This window comes from Erpetoichthys calabaricus, chromosome 6, assembly GCF_900747795.2.
Source record: "Erpetoichthys calabaricus chromosome 6, fErpCal1.3, whole genome shotgun sequence".
Taxonomy (NCBI): domain Eukaryota; kingdom Metazoa; phylum Chordata; class Cladistia; order Polypteriformes; family Polypteridae; genus Erpetoichthys; species Erpetoichthys calabaricus.
The window spans coordinates 56,135,875-56,153,802 of record NC_041399.2 but is presented as its reverse complement, the minus strand read 5'-3'; the positions used below and the strand labels follow the sequence as shown (position 1 = coordinate 56,153,802).

General features: G+C 40.6%; 1 protein-coding gene across 2 annotated transcripts in view; it reads left to right on the top strand.

Moving 5' to 3' along the window:
• LOC114653348 (solute carrier organic anion transporter family member 5A1) overlaps positions 1–17,928 on the top strand; it is a 223,801-nt gene that overhangs the window by 114,113 nt on the left and 91,760 nt on the right. For both annotated transcript variants that reach the window (XM_051928724.1, XM_028803606.2), the window contains exon 3: positions 15,130–15,262. In XM_051928724.1, the coding sequence (XP_051784684.1) occupies positions 15,130–15,262 (133 nt within the window). The remainder of the gene's footprint in view (positions 1–15,129; positions 15,263–17,928) is intronic.

Sequence of the window (17,928 nt, the reverse complement as noted above, 5' to 3'; positions counted from 1 at the left end):
TTCTCTGTTGTAGGCCTTTAGACTTTTATGTCAAGGTAAGTGAGGCACACTTGTGTTAAGAAACACAATAATACAATTTAGTGATAAACTTAAGGAGTATAGAAATACAGTATGATAACTGCATATATATATATATATATATTGATATATAAGACTGGATGCATACAGACAAGACAGACAAACATATAGGCTTGCTGTTTACTGGTATTTAGATTTTTACTTTATATTGGTTAACCTGTAGTTGCTCCATCCTGGGTATGACATTAGCCTGAATCCAGCCCTGCAAGCAGGTCCTCCAACTTGCAGGGAAAACGTGGGGGTTACTGTCACTGTAAAAAAAAAGCTAGTGTGGTGCTGGGGTGTCACCTGTTGTATGGCTGCGCTCGGGTTCTAAATTAGGATGCTGAGGTGATTCATTGTGTGGTGGGTGTGGCAACGCACTGTTATCAGTGCATGCTCCCAACCTCTCCCTCTCTTGGCACAGATAGGTTTACGATACCAAATCTTTCTGGATGATGTCTGAAGTTGTGTGCAGTTGGTGCTTTTGTGTTGCTCCGGGTTAAAGTGGAAGATTCTTCTTCTTCTTTCTCTTTGCTACATGATCCTTGTCAGTGCTGTGCTGTTGCTTCCTCAGCTTGTCTTCTGCTGTCTTTTGCCACTTCATAGGGAAAAGTCATTACTCATTCTTGCCCAAGAGCTTGGATGCTGAAGTTCCCTTCCTGAAGTCATGGCTTCTCTTCCTCACCAAACTACTGGCACGCAGCTTTGGCTTGACAGAAGGGGTCTCAGCTTCTGGTCCATAAAGATAAGAGTTTTGTCATATGCAGCTTTCCTAGCTTTTAGTTTGAGAGAAGATTTTTGAATGTCATTTTCATATTTTTCCCCTCCCTGAGAGAATCCCCAGGGAGATCTGTGAGTGTCCAGCGAATATCCCAGCAAGAGAGAGATTCTTATTCTACCTCAAAAGATGGGGTGCATGTGGCTGAACCTTCTCCTGATTGAATTAAAGTCACTTCCAGTTACAAAATCAGTTTCTTCTAATAGGTGGGTTCTTCTGTCCATCTTAGTTGTCAACCCTTGCACTATAGGTCTTGGTCCTTTGGTCCCTTTCGTGCCTCAAGAGGTCTGCAGAGGGGACTCTGGATAGACGTCAGATCACCTCTGATTGACACCTTTGTAATCCGATGAAATCCAGGCAGATCCTAGTACAAGCTGGAGTGCAGTCACTTAAATTGATATGCAAGTCAGGGAAGGTGCAGCTGGATGCTTACAACCCCATTAAAACTGATTTCTTAACAGGTTGGTGTGCCACAAGAGCCTAGCAGAATGGGCAATGCCAACTTTGTCCTACAATACGGCTCACTGGTACAAAAATCATTAATAAACAAATATAGTATATGTCAGCTTTCACAAAACGTGACTAAGTGGAATGTTCTTCAGCATGGATGAATTTGGATTTTTAAGTGTTAAACATGATGTGTAAAATGGGTTAGTCTTTCTCATAGGAAGAAAACTAGCATTAATTGTAATATATTGGGATTGGGATTTTAAGTATGAAATTCAGTTAGTCAGTCAGTAATTTTCTATCCCACTTATCCTGAACAGGACTGGAAGGGGTTGCTGGAGCCTATCTCAGTTGGCATAGGGTGCAAAGCAGGCACAAACCTTGGACAGGGCGCCTGTTCGTCTGAGGGTGAACACACACACACACATCAAGCACAACTGTGTGAAATTGATTTTTTCAATTTGGTCTGTCCCTAAGGATGTTTCAAACATTTAAGTAAGAATTTTTCTGTCATCTATATATGTGTCAATGCTACGTGTACTTATACCACTGCTACTGCTACTGCTAAGTAAAGTGATGTGCATCTTTTCCTGCTATATACAGCTTTATAGGGGAGTGATTCCCTGGTTTCAGTGATATTAATTCAAATTTCAGTTTATTTATTTATTACATAGAAACATGACAGCTGCTGAAAACAAACAAGCTCCCCTTCTCCTTTCTCTTAGTATTTGTTCATGCCATCTGCCTTTTCTTGTTTTTGCCCACTCATGTGCATTAAGCGTTTGATGACCACACGAAGCCTGCAGTGTTTAAGATTCTAAATCTGTCCTGTGCCTAGCACTAGGGTTTGCGATTCCTTTTGTTCAAGAGCCAGGAGACAACATGGGCTGCAGATTAATCTCTTCTGTATTAACCTTCAAACAAGAAGCGCTAGAGCCTGTCTGAATTGCCCCCGTCTAAGGCCTTGTTTGCTTGGGAATGCTTTGTGGCAGTGATTCTCAGTCAGTGGGTCATGTTCAGTTTGCAGGTTACAGGGCAGTTGTCCAATGATTCTGGTTCCATTTACCCCCAAAATTATGTATGGTTGTAAATTTCTTTTAACTTTAAAAGAGTGAAAGGCGTTCAGTTTAACCTTTACTGTTTGGAATGCTTAAGAAGTTTCCAGTGAAAGCAGCACCAGTACCGGAGACTTCTATCCCAAAACCTGACGTCGTGCTGGCAGTGTTATAACAGTGAACCATCCACCCATATGTACAGTTTACATCTCACATCTTTCAGTCAATTAGCCATTTACGATTTATAGGTATGAGACCAGGTTGATAAGGGTGCAGTATGTTAGGTATATTTTATGTTTTGTTGTTGTTTTGGTAACACTTTAGTTTTGGTTCTGCAAAAATGCATCTATTATTCATTTACTCTTATGTAACAAGACCTTAACAAAGGCTTCTTTTGGTCTTCGTATCACTATTAAACATCAGTAGATAGGTTATTCATCTCTGAGCAGTGTGGCATATTGACATGATGGTAAATTACTTGTTAATATGAAGGATTCACAGGTCATATACTAAATATACAACATCAAGAGAAATGTGTCTCAGCTAAGCCACCTCAGATCACTCCATAGTATAGTTTTGTTAGTAGGTCACATTGTAGAGGTAAATAAACACTTTATTGATAATTTGTAAGTGTTATGAAGATGCAAAGAAGTGTTTGTTAAGGGCTTGTTACATAAGAGGAAATGAGTACCGATAATAGATGCATTTTTACAGTGCCTAAACTAAATTATTGATGTTGTTTTTGTTAAATTTGAGTTTTATTGTTCATGTCTTTGTTATTTCTTTTGGTTTCATTAGTTAATTCTGTAAATGTTTACTGGCCCTTTTAAATGTTCTTTTGTGGGTGGAGCCTCAGGAGGCAGTGCCACCCTGTCGTCGTGGTTCCTGAGCCCTCTGTTTGGCTATATAAGTCTGCTGTGAAGGCTCAGGAGCTGGAAGTCTTTTGTTTGTTGTGGAGTCTTTAAGTATTGTTTTCTATTTGCATTTACTGTTGTTGTTTTTTTTTAATTCTTTTTCTGCTCTGCTCTTGGTTTATTCTTCTGGATTGTGTATTGGGACTTGTTTGTTGTGGATTACCTTGTAGGCTAATCCTTTTGACAATCGGTGCCCTTTTCAGCTTTTCTTTGCATTTTTGTTTCATTTTTGTTAAATAAATCTTCCATTTATAAAGATTCCTTGTTTGCTCTTTTATTTTTTCACAGTCCAGAGATTTATGATCATCAATCCTCTTGGTGGTCTTTTGTGATATTTTTAGATTGTATTTTATTTTTGAGGTTAAAATCACTTTTGGGCCTGTAAAGCCTGACACAAGCCACTGGAGCTGGGATTAAGTCCATTGGTATGATACCCTTTTTTGGCAGGAAAAGGAGGCCAGGCTTGGCCTGTCTAGCAACCCAAATTGCAAACTTGGAATTTGCCACACAAGTAGTTTTCACCAAAAATCAAGCTTTTGTCAGTGTGAGTCTCAAAAAATACCACAGTGTGGTCTGTCAGCAGGGAAAAACAGCCCTGCAGGTTGTGATGGTGTTGTAACGCTTAGTGTTCTTGACTTTCAAGCAGGGAATACTAGTTCAGTTCCTGCCAATTTCTTTCAACATTTCAGGTTTCAAACTTCAAGTGTAAACTCTCACAAATCAGAGGGCCATTGCAGCCTGTCCAGTGTAGTTTTCTATAATATCTGAAGCTGTACTCTGTTAATGAGTAGTTGTAACTTCACAGCAGAGTCAAATCCCATTAACTCTATAGGAATCACAGATAGAGTCTAGTCTTAGCACAATCATTTTTCTCACTTTAAATTTAAATTTTAATTTACATCAGATTTTTGAAATAATACTCATGTGAATCTGGAAACACAGGTACTATATTTCTACATACATAAAGGTCACTTTTGGTCTGTTTGTATGCATTTAGGCAGCTTCACATCCTTTGAGGCACTCATTTTAATTATTAAAACCAATTCCAACACAATTGTAGTGCTAGTGTACAGACCACCAGGGCCATATTCATTGTTCATGACTGAATTTGGCAGCCTTTTATCTGATTTGGCTATAAATTATGGTCAACTTCTGTGGAATGTGGAAACTGACACTTTTAGCAAATGTTTTACTTATTTGTTAGATTCAGTACGATTTTGTCCGATTGTCAAAAGTCCAACTAATAGTCATAATCATACATTAGAATTAATTATAACTGACAGAGTTGTAGTTCAAAATTTAAATATCACTCCATTAAATTATTTCTGATCTCTACTTATTACCAACACCTTTCACAGATTAAAACAAAGACAGTGCAACATCTAGATTGTAATTCTGCTTCAAAATTATTAGATTTTGATTTTAACTACTTCTCTCAGTGGCAAATGTATTTAGTTTAGACAGACAAGCGTTAAGTATAATTTACAGCAACCTTTTTAAATAAAACATTGGCAATGGTGGGAAACACAGCTAGTATGTTATTGAACAAAAGACCAACATGACGTAGTTCTGACTTCAAAGAACACGTGTGAATTGAGGCCTGTTGGCATATTAGATGCCATGATATTTCTAATGAAGTAGCGCCTCACTTTTGTATGATAAATGGACAAGCTGACTTGTCTGTTTGCAACCTTTCTGTGGAAACATAGAGTAAGAGGTTCAAGTTAATTATCTATATTTGGATATGAATCCCTTTCTTGTTGCATAGAAGCAGTGTTAGGCGTAATGATAAATAATTTAGTTTTAAAAAAATCATTAATTCTTGGTAGCCTAAAGACTGTGCAATGTCAATTATTGTGCTCACTTCACTGCACTCAGTTTTGCCAGAATTCAAAAATGAATGAACAGATGGACTCTTCTGTACATTGTGTGCTTTAGTGTAATATTAGCAATTAATTGTAGCTTTTTATTCTTATTAAATGCAGCCCTTGGTATTTGTGGAGCTCTCCTGTTAAATCTGCTGTAGCGGACTGCTGTTATTATCTTTGAAATGTACAGCGATGACTCACTAATGCTTTTTTATTTTTAGCGTGTGATAATGTTGTTGTATATTTCCGATGCAGTGCCCAACAGAAAATCACAAAAGAATGCATGCCCTCCACATTCTCTTTAATCTTTGTGTACTCACAGGACGCCGATGGAACTGAAGCTGCAGATCTCCTTGTCATTTTGTATTTACTTCACTTTTGAAGGTGAAATTTTGAAGATGTTGTTTAGTCAGCCAAATGAAGCTCCTCAGTCAGCACAGTTCATCTCAGAAGCTCTTTTGTTGTTAAACATTATCAGTTCATTTTCATATTAAATAAATATTGCCAGTGGAAATTCTGACCGCGGTTGCTGTCCTTCTAGTGTTTACTTAACACATAAATGAAGTTACTATTCTGATGTTCTCATTTTTTTTTATTACATAGCGGCTGTTCCTTGTAGTTGTTATGTATTTGAATTATTAACTGTTGCACTTTGTTTCCTTCCTGCTTTCAGTTGTGTTCTTGTATTTCATTTAAGGATTTATGGACTATTATTAGATTTACACAGCCCCCAAAGTTTGTCTCCCAACTCAGTCATTGTCACTGTGAAGCTTGCATGTTCTCTCTGTGTGTTTGTAATGCATCCCTAGCTACTCCAGGTTCACCCACATCTCAGAGATGTGCATGTTAAGTTCATTGGTGAATCTGAATTGGTCCGCTTTGAATGATTGTGCCTTGGACTTGCATTTCTCTACATTACTCTCATTGAGGAATTATTATTATGATGATGATGATGATGTTTTTCTTTATGTCCCCCATGATAGCTCTGTATGAAACACTATTTTGCTCAGTTTCATACTGCTCCCAAGACAGATATCAATTCCCACCACCCTAAACTTGGATTAAGCAAGTTAAAAAAATAGAGGGGGGGTTTCTGGATTTTACAAGCCACTCAAGCTGCCATGATGCCTAATTTTTGTCATACAAATTCACCGTTGCCTAATCATTAATTAATTCAAGTTTCTTTGTGATTTATAAGTACAAAATTCTGCATTTAAATTCATCAAAACTTAAACGTGCATTACTTTAGTGCATCATCCCAGGGTGCTCAGCAAGATCCAGATATGAAGATTAGGTTTCCAGTTTCTTTTAACGCTTTTCACAAATAATCACAAAATAATTTAATGCTAAGAACTTTTCTGTGTCTTATTTCAAAATTACAGCAGAGCAGATTTCAGAAGCAATGACTCTACAGCATTTCTATAATAATAATTCTTTACATTTATATAGCGCTTTTCTCACTACTCAAAGTGATTTCCATACAGGGAGGACCCAGGAAACGAACCCACAATCTCTTTACTGCAAAGCAGCAGCACTACCACTGCGTTGAGCACTCGCACTGGGGTCTCATGGATCTACATGACCAACAGTGTATTATCTGTATTAGGACCAGCTGCACGTTAACACAAATAGTCGCTTCTCCAAACAGCCAATCATGTGGCTGAAATTCAGCACATGGGGCATATAGATGTAACTGAGAGTGTCTAAGACACCAGTATGCTGAATGAAATTTTTCTTGCAGTATGGATTTAGAAAAAAAAAGTTTTACCAGTATACTAAAACGGAGCAACCAAAAGAAGAAGAAGAAGAAGATTAGTGTATTTGTATATTGACTTGTAAATGAACTCTATGTAATAAGAGAGCCTGCCTCTTTAAAAATGTGGTTTCATCCTTGGCTCAAGTAATTTGTTCTCTGTATTTATTCTTTTTGTTGTTTTTGAAATATTCTTTTGTATACAATGTTAGTAATTTAGATTCCAATGTTGTTCTGTCTCTATTTAATTTGTTCAATTAGGTCTTTATTAAGTATTTATTTCAGTCTTCTTTTAAGACTATGTGAGGTAGTGTTCTTTGTTCTTTGACCTGTCTCCTATATGTGAAGCTTAAGGAGCTGTGGCCACCTAATTATGCATCTGAGCTACTGCACCCAGGAGTACTTAAGCCTCAGATGGATCAGCAGCCTCAGCATTACAGCTTTGTTTTTGATCTAGCTGATTTTGATATTTAGATTAACTGTCTTAAACTCTTGTATCAATTTAAGGTACTGTTTATTGGTTCTGTGTTTGTATCACAATATATATACTGTATATATATTACATATGATATGTCAAGATCCAAGAGATTATGATGCATCAACTATGTTTTGAGAGAGAGAGAGAGAGAGAGAGAGAGAGAGAGAGAGAGAGAATAACAAGAGGAAGTTTAACAGCTTAAAATATTCGTGGCACTGAATTATTTTCATATTCTCAGGTATTTTTTGCTGTGAATTAAAACTAAGAAAAAAATAAAACAAAAAATAAATAAAGCATAAAAAAACATTAATAGGTTTAGTCTTCACTAATTTGCAGACTATGCACTTATGTCAAGCTACCAATCAACTTTACTTGTAGTGTAGAAAAGACACTGACAACTCAGTAATTGAAAGAAGTCTGTATGTGCCAAAGAAACATTTTAAAGCACAATGGGGGCGGCTATTGAAACTTTATAGTGACGGATCAAGCTGAATATGGCCTCCAAGGAGGTGAAAATGTGCCAACTCACAAACCTGCCGCCAGAAGGTTCATGTGATTAACAACAATTTCCGGACCTCCCCCTCATGCTCGGCGACCCAATATAATAAGTCATTCTCTATTACGAAGTGAGGTCCTTGTGGCATGGACTGAAGCGTGCGTTGGCCATTAACGAGAACAACTGCGTTTTTTGCAGATTTAAGGGAGTCATCATTCTATTGCTCCCTTTTAAAAGAAGCCGCCGTTTCTCTAAATTGAAAATGAATTTAGGAAAGAGGATCTGGGTTGACCTCAAGGGGCGGAGATTCGTCCCGAATCGTGTGTGGATGACGTTTCCACCTGCGACGGTCCCGGAGTCTCTCTGTCCTCCTCACGTGCTTCCATACTTCTCTCTGCTGACGTAGAGACAGCTTGAGATGAATCATCCTCATCTATAACTAGGCCCAAGTGTGGATCGGGAGTAGCCTGTGGCTCACTGCATTTACTATTAGACCAGTCCCACCCCAGAATTACTGGAAAAGGTGGATCGGGGAGGACCGCTATGGGGAATTTTTTTAGCAATCCTCCTTGAGAAATAAAAACTAGGGTGGATTTATAGGTATGGACTTCTCCGTGAATACATTTAATACTGATCTTTACTTTCATCCATTGTCGCGGTAAGACATATCAGCAATCAACAATGGTGCCAGAATCGAACAGTGCATTGAGTTTGTAACCATTTACGACTGCTTGTCCCATATGGGAAACCATCAAGGGATAAGCAAGGGCACACAAACCGCTCTCCGTCCTCCGCCTGCATTCTGCCTTGTTCCCAGATAGGTTATCCACAAAGTGGCCTGGGGACTTCGGAACAGACTCCAGTTTATGTGGAAGAGACTTATGGTGTAGGACGTAATCTCTAGGGAAACCACTAGAGGACCGTTCTGCTCTCCCAGATTTCGAAGCTGACTTAGGTTTTTTTATGAGCCGTATCAGCTCTTCCATTGAATGGAATTCTCCCCAGACCGGCTGGGCAAAGTCATGGGGAAGCCCTTGTTAAAAAGTAAAGCACTATTTGGAAGGGGGTTCATTCAAATAGCCTTAGCCATAATGACACCTATTCCCAGAGGGCCATAGCTTGCCCCCGAACTGATCCCTTAGGATCGAATTTCCAAGTCTTTATTCTCCCTGCCTGCTGGTCTGGGGCTAACCCATTTTTAGCTGGGCCCATGGTCCCAATGGGCAGCTCAGCTCTCTCATCCGAGAGAACATAATAAGCCCTTTTTGTTTCATCCCCAGAAACCAGCCTTCATCTGTATGTCTCCTCTACACTCTCCTTCTGGTAAGATACTAGCTTGGGGTTGCACTTATGGAGCAGAGCCTGTACCGAGCCTTTCCTGAGTACCGGACGAACTCCCCACCCAGAAACTTGGCTACCTGGTTAAAGTTTAGGTCCTGTCCCGGTTTCTTCTGGGGCAAAATCCTGCCGGCTACGCCACTGTGATACAAACACAGACCAGACATCATAAAAAGGTTTGGGGCAGCCACCCGTATAATATCCCTGGCTGCAAAAGGTTTTTAAATTGACAGAAATGTTTGCAATACTGAGTCCAAAACAGAACTGATTTTCCTGGTGGTAAGATGGCAGCTTTAAAGGCCCATATAGGAAGTAATGTCATCGAGGGGGCCGGGCTCAGAAGTGATGTCATCGAGGGGGCCGGACCCGGAAGTGACGTCTTCTGAGGTACTGGAACCTGGCAGGATTTCTCGGGAACGGTGTGCAGGGAACTGAGAAAGACAGTTAGTGCACCCCGCTGCCCCCTGGTCGGATGTGGTATTACCATTACTTAAGCCCTTCAGCTGCCTCCTACTCGCACATGTGTGACAATATATATATACTGTATATATATCTGTGACAACTCTAGAGGGCGTAGCAGCCACTCAACCCAACACAGACAGACGCTGGAGGCACACTAATACCAGCACAAGCTTTTTATTTTGTTTTCTTCATTTGTGGGCAACACCTTCCTCATTCCCACAAGCACAAACAGCATACCTTAAACACAATACTCTTTTCCTTTTTCTTCTCTTTCTTATTCTCCTCCACTTCTCCTCGTCAAGCTTTGTCTCCCGACTCTGGCTCCCTGAATGGAGTGAGGCTGATGAAGTTCCAGCAGCCCTTACTGGTGTGGCAGAAGTGCTGCAGTCCATGGCTCTGGAACCATCCGGGTGCCCCCTGGCGGTGGCCATGGCCCCTCACAGGGTTGAGCTTCCAAACTCCAAGCCCGTGACCCTGATGTAATGCAGGAGGCCTGCTCTCTTGCATCCCGTGGAAGATACTGCCTCTCTCCCAGTCCTTCCATTGCTGCAGTGGGCTGGCACCCTGACCAGAAATTATTATTGCCTTGCACCCAGTGCTTACTGGGTTAGGCTGCTGCTTCCCTGCCACCCTTTTGTGGATAAGCAGATATAGAAAATGGTCTGATGAATAAATATATTGCCCATTATCTCGGATGATGTTTCTGTTGTTTGTGGCTCCCAGCTTTGACCTGCTAAAGAAAAATGACTGACTTCTATTGTAGCAGTAAATCCAATGCCAGCAATGCCAATAAAACACTAAGGTCTGTGTGTCCAGTTCCTAAGAGCAATCTGTTTGGTTAGTTTGGCTTTGGTGATGCAGCAAAAGAAGTGTGAGTGTGAGAGTCTGAAACCAGACAGAAGGGGAGAACGGCTCCTCAAAAATAATGACAGTGTCTGAGAAACAGGCTCTACAGGAACACGCCTGAGGAAAGGAGAGCCGGTGAAGAGAGGCTCAGACACACATGAATACAGGTGAAAGGCGCTGAAAGTACAAGAAGGGCAAAAGGTAGCAAATATTGTACAATTACTTTATTGGCTGTCTTTGACAGGTACCAGGGTCAGTGTTTAACAATTCACTGCCAGTCTGCACTGCTGTGCAGTTTTTGGACCTTCTCTGCAAACCTCAGCTGCTGAACCAAAAACTGGTCTATGTTTCAATGTTCATTTTATTTTATTTTATTCTAAAGTTCTTCATCCAGTACAGAGTCGGGGTGGACATGCAAGTACGAGATTTATTTCACTGTGTACGCTTGACAGTAAACTTGACCTTAAACTGTTATTCATATTATTATGCTGAGGACTGTGGGAGTAGAACCAAGCTAACTATAAAGTGTGCACATTTTCTGGTGCCCTGTTTAAAGTGCTCATCTGCTGTTTCCTATGTGATGGCTCACTGTAGCAGTGCTCCCGATATGAACACCAAATATGAGCTGGAAAGGTGTTCCGTCATTCTGTGAGATGAAAAACACTAATCAACTATAACATATTATTATTCTCATTTCTAATTCAGTACTTCTTTATTCCTCACCCTCGCCTTCCAGTCTGTGCTATTTTTATTTGTGCCATAGTTATTATAGCCTACACTGCAGCATGGCATTGTTTTACTGTGTATGATGCAAATGTATATGATTGGGTGGACTCTAAGATCAATGAGATTGATCCTCTGAAGATGTTGAGCTCAGCTTTCATTAAAAATTACAGATGGGTGTGGGTATCGTGGGTTTTGTCCATAGGATCTAACCTGACCTTGACTGCATAGAAACTTAGAGAAATAAGAGAATGAGGTGATGTTCACTAGGCAGTAGTTCTCATGTTGTATTAAGTTGCACGTGAGCACGGGTGGGAGCATTTATTGTACTTACATGTTCGTCAATTCAAAATGAGAATAAATATGTGAAAATCTGCTTGAATATCACTAAGTAACTTGATACATTCATCAGCAATGGTGTTTTTTTGCCAGCTCCTTGTATGCATTAGGCAAGGCCTGCCACCTGTCTGTTTGAAGCTCTGCAGTACAGCATTTGAGTAATAGGACTGATGAGTGGCAGAGCACTATACGAAACTGTAGAATAAAATTAAAATATAGCCAAAAAGATAACTCATGGTGGCAATGTGGCGCTGTGGGTAGCGCTGCTGCCTCGCAGTTAGGAGACCTGGGTTTGCTTCCCGGGTCCTCCCTGCGTGGAGTTGGCATGTTCTCTCCGTGTCTGCGTGGGTTTCCTCCGGGTGCTCTGGTTTCCTCCCACAGTCCAAAGACTTGCAGGTTAGGTGCATTGATGATTCTAAATTGTCCCTAGTGTGTGCTCGGTGTGTGGATGTGTGTGTGTGAGCGCCCTGCGGTGGGCTGGTGCCCTGCCTAGGGTTTGTTTCCTGCTTTGTGCCCTGTGTTGGCTGGGATTGGCTCCAGCAGATCCCGTGACCCTGTACTTAGGATATAGCAGGTTGGAAAATGGATGGACGGTTTCAAGATATCTCATTTAATGGGTTTTGCTTTAGCTTTTAGTTTAGCTTTAGCTTCACAATATTACATTATACACATTAATAAAGTGTCTGTCTCTGTGTCCGTCCAGTTGCTATGTCTGTGTCATTCCAAAAGATGGCGCATCATGAGCATTAATACTGCTTTTACGAATCTCATACCAAATGGCATATAACAGAGACATACACATTATATGGTATACTGCAAACGTCAATACTGAGGTCTAAGTTGATCTCTTAGTTTTCAACCCATCTTGGACAGGCAGCACAGCTTGTTATGTGTACGTTTTCAATATGAAAGTATAATTAATTATGACATTCGTTCATTATAAGCTGTGTGGATTATGGCCCGGATACAGACAGGCAGACATGTTTAAATCACCACCACACATTTATTTACACCACTAATATGTACAAGTGGGACACACAACCCCAAAACACCCCAAAGTCCAGGCCTTCTATCCAATGCCTCCTTTCTCCAGACCGCCTCCACTCCTCTCCTCCCGAGCTCTGTCCTCTTCCACCAGACTCCAGCCATCGAATGGAGGGAGGCGGCCCCTTTTATAAGCACCCGGATGTGATCCAGGTGCCTCCCGACAATCTTCCTCCGGCACTCCCCAGTGTGGTGGAAGTGTCGGCTGCATACCCGGAAGCACTCCGGGTGTCCCTGGTCTTCTTCCCCCCAGCACTTCCAGGTGTGGCAGAAGTGCTGAGGGTCAGGGCTCCAAAGGCATCAGGGCGCCCCCTGGTGGTGACCACATGCCCCTACAGGATTGAGCTTCAAAGCTCTTTACCCGTGGTCCCCAAAGCCACCAGGGCATAAGCTCTCCTCCAGTCCTCTTGGGCGTCCCGGCTGGGTACCACCCCCAGCCGCGTGCCACAGCTGCTTACAATTAACCAGACCTGTATGAGCCAGTATGGCAGCAACTTAAGCAAAGAAAGCTTATACACGCTTGCATTGCTACTGCCAAAGTCAACAGGGTAATCAGGTTCAAATTACATTAAAAAGGTGGTCTTCAGTTTTTCATGCAAGTCAAGTTAATGGCTTAAGAAAAAACGGGCCATTGTGTTAAGTGGACTCTGCGGTGCTGACTGTACCAGAACACACAGCGTTTGATATTGCGAAAGGAACACTTTCTGTTTAGGCCAAATGTGCCGCTTTCTTATTGTATTTCATGTCCCCAAATATGGCTATTTTGGGATACATCTACCGCTGGACATACACCATGAGATGTGTTACGACTATGGGTGCCCTCTTATACTCAATGACTCCTTTGTACTGATAGCCAATCAAAGGCAGGCATACACTATGAGAATTTATAGGCTCACGAAAGAGTGGAGGCCTTTAGAACAATCTGGCTAGAGGCTCATGGTAGCCGTGCATTTTGACAGTGTCAAGAATATGTTTTGCAGTGCTTTTACATTAGGCTAAAGGTAGGCATGTTTGCTATCAGCATTCACTTGGTTAGCTTGTATGTCAGCATCACTTATGCTAATCTTTTTAAAGTGTAAACATGCAATGCTAAATACCAGGATGTTGTAGCTGTTGCTGAATGTTCCTCAGTATTTCTTCTTTGAAGACTTGATCAAGCTAGTTCTCTGAAGAATTCTCTTGCAGTTCATGGTTCTCTTGCCACAACTCAATAAACCTGTCCTTTTTCTCATGTTCCCACAAATGTTTTGCAGTTCTGCTTGGAAAAGCATTAACCCAGAGTCACTTCTGACTGGTCAAAAGAAATTTAAAATATACAATCCACACGCATGATCTCTCACACCCAGCGAAATCAAGCCAGGGTGAACAGATTTTTTTTGACACATCTAAAAACATCCGGAGTCTGTCAGCCACTCGGACTGAGTCAGAATATCCACAATCACATACCTTGCAAGTAGCGACTTTACATCTTTTAGTGACTTTGGAAAAGCACTCAGAAACTCACAGCTAGAGGTAAAAATCGCATTGTGTACACCCACCCTAAAGCAGATTTGTTTTATTTAATTAGACACTGGGTTAGAAATTGATCAGGTCTTAGCAGTGTTTAGACATCATGAAAGGACTACTGCTTATTTCAAGACAGCACAACAAGGTGGCATAGAAATTAGTGTTGTAGTGTCACACCTCTGGTGGCCAGGCCTTGTCTGTGTCGAGTGTCCGTGTCAGTTTTCTCTGCCCTCTTCCTTTTCCCTACCACATTACCAAGACATTAAGTTGAATCTAAATAATTACAGTGTGAGTGAGTGTGGGAGTCCCCTACAATTAAATAGCTGGTGGCTTTCTGGGATGGATTAATGCATGAATGACAGGCTATGGACGTTTCCATTGAAGGTTCACTTAGAAAAGAGTAAGAAGCAAACAAACAAAGATTCAGTTCTTGGTTGAACAATGTTTAAGTGAAGTTAAATGTATTTCTGGTAAGTCAGTAAGCCAGTAAATAAACAGCTCGACACTCAGGGGCTCACAGAGTGGAGCTAAGATGTGTCTTACCTTTCAGCATTCTCTGGCCTTCTGTTCTACTGGCACTGAGCTCTCAAGAAATGGCAGGCCCTACTTCAGACCCTAGCAGTATTTGAAGCAGTTATCTGGCCATTCCTTCTTTTGGGCACGCTGCCTGTGCCTAATGGCCTACTTACACTGTGCTACTCTTTCATATTTTCAGCAGAAAATGTTCTAATTTAATTTTATTGATCTGACACTAAAATGTGCCTCTATTATGAGGCCAAATGGCCCATCTCTCTTCTACTTTGACCCTCAGTGTTAGATCTGTGGTGACATGGTAAGCATAGAAAGTGACTTGGAAAATATTTTTGAAAGATCAATATTTACACCTAAATTAGAAAATCGGTTAATAGATAGCTCTTTGTCTTAATCAATTTTATGTAAAAAATATTTGTTATGTTGTGCATAAAAATAACAGGGATGGTTTTGTGTACTAATCTTACTAATGCTTTTTTTTTTCTCTGCAGCAATCATGTATGTAATGGGGGCTTTGGGCCCTGCGGCAGGATATCTGCTTGGTGGGGTCCTGATTGGCTTCTATGTGGATCCGAAAACCATTGTGAACATCGACCAAAGTGACCCTCGCTTTGTTGGAAACTGGTAAGGAACTGCATGCTTGAATAAAAATATTTGACTTTAGGGTTGTGCACACGGTGGTGCAGTGAATAGCTCAGCAATGTCTATTTTTAGGTAATTCTTGTGGCATTAGTTTATTACAATTACATTGAAATTTGAAGCTGGCTTTTACTGTTTTCCATTCCATTTGTTAGCTGTTTGTAGAGCTGTGTGCCCACGAGGAGAAGACGTAACATAATGTCCTGTAATTGACTTCCATTGTCCCCTCATACTTTTGTATGTTTTTTTGTTCATGTCATTTTGGCATTCTTTTCATTTTAAAAATAGTAAATAAAGACAATGAAGCTTTTTGGGAGAGGAAAAAATAAAGTGATGTGTGGAATACACTAAAAAAACAAAAATACAGACTATTATTGCATGCTTAAACAGATACTACTACACTAAAGGCAGTAGCCAGATTTAGCTAACAATAAGAGAAACTCTAAACCAATGAAAACACTTTTGACAAGCAATTCTCTGCAGTCCATAAAACTAACCATATGTGTCACAGATTTCGTTCTCTGAGACATGCAACCACTTTTTATGGAGTGATCTGAACATATGACAAGGCAAGAAGAGAATGGGCTACTTAGCCCAACCCAACTTAACTGTTTCTATTCACCTGACACTTAGAGAAAGTCAAATTGACATTTGAAGAAGCCCAGCACAAAAATGGTCTTAGGGCAGAAGTCACTGCCAGTTGACTGGACATGATTGATGAGTAAATTCCAGTATCATTATTATTATTATTATTATTATTATTATTATTATTATTATTATTTTAACAAAACAATTGCTTACAGCAATGACTATAAAAGTTACCACCACACTGAGAAGTAAAAAAGGGTAACAAAGATAAAACTTGAAACAGCATATCCCCTTATTAAGAGAACACAACTCTAACTAAACTTTCTGACATAGCTACCTCCAGATTTAAGCAACAAATTTTAAACCAAATAGAATGTTTTAATTATACTTTAGCATCCTTGTTATTGCCCTAAAGGTTAGAAAGGCAAATATTATATCTATATCTATATATATAAAATCCCTATGTGCGTCCAGGTGTCCGTGTGTGGGTGTCTTCTGATGAAGTGCGCATGCGCGGGGGACGGTGCGATGCGCGATATTACTGTCAGAGAAAGTTAGAGGCGTTTTACGGAAATACAAACCCGTATTACTGCGAGAGGAAATTAAAGGTACACAATACAGTGACGCATATTACAGCCACATACAAGCCAGTATTACTGTCAGAGGAGATTAAAGGCATATTACCGACGCGCATGCCTATATTACCGCCAGAGAAAATTAAAGGTATATTACGGACGTACAAGCCAGCGGACGTACAAGACGGTATCCTTCAATAAGGGCGTGCACAAAAAGGCGAGCATCAAAAGGGCGACCTCAATTGGGCGCAGTGAATAAAGGCGCGCGTAAATAAACATCTGCACTTTTGTTGCTCTTCACATATTCCAGAGCCATTTGAAATAAATTATCTACGAATGCCTTTATTCGCCGCGCTCAATTGAGGTCGTCCTTTTGAAGCTCGCCTTTTAGTGCGCGCCCTTATTGAATAGAGCCGTACAAGACAGTATTACTGTCACAGAAAATTAAAGACACACAATACACGGCGGCAGCCCACGAAGAACGGTCAGCTCAGCAAGTAAACATCAACAAAAGAAAGGCTGAAAGAAAGAAAAATATGACCAACAAAAAGAATGAGGTCAAAGTCCCTTGCCATTTGATATAGACTGTTCCTACTAATGTTTATGCACTAATGTTCTAGCGCCCGTTATTGTAACGGGCTAAATGACTAGTATATATATAAAAGCCAAATACCACTGACTCACTCATCATGAAATCTACTGAACCATGAGGACTTGGGACTTGAAATTTGGAATGTAGGTTACCCTTGGCCCATAGGTGCTCGCTAAGAAACGGTTTTAAAGATTTCGTGGTCTCAAGCATAAAATTTTTTTATAGTTTTTTAGACCCGTTTGTATATCTGTTCGCTTTTCACGAGAGAACTACTTGACGGATTTAGATTGGGTTTTTATCTATAATTTGCTTGAACATTGCTTGAACAGCAGAAAAGCCTTTTTGAATAAAGAGGCCAAAACTACACAAAACTTTTTTGATAAGATCTAACAAGTGTGTTTGACATACAAAGTGTAATCACTTATGATTGATATTCAATACTGAGTAACATCATTATTATTTTTTTTATTAGATGTATTTTCAACTTTCAGATCCTCATGGTTTAACAGGTGGAGGCCACTGACATTTTTCCCTCCTCATCTTTTCTGACTGTTTTTTTCACTAGTTTTGCATTTGGCTATGGTCAGTGTCACTACTGGTAGCATGAGGTGATACCTGAACCGTACAGAAGTTGCATAGGTAGTCCAACTTTCCCAGGATGACATATCAATACGTGACACTGCCAGAAGGTTTGCTGTGTCTCCCAGCACAGTCTCAAGGGCATGGAGGAGATTCCAGGAGACAGGTAGTTACTCTAGGAGAGTTAGACAGGGCCGTATAAGGTCCTTAACCCATCAGCAGGACTGGTATCTGCTCCTTTGGGCAAGGATGAACAGGATGAGCACTGCCAGAGCCCTACAAAATGACCTCCAGCAGGCCACTGGTGTTAATGTCTC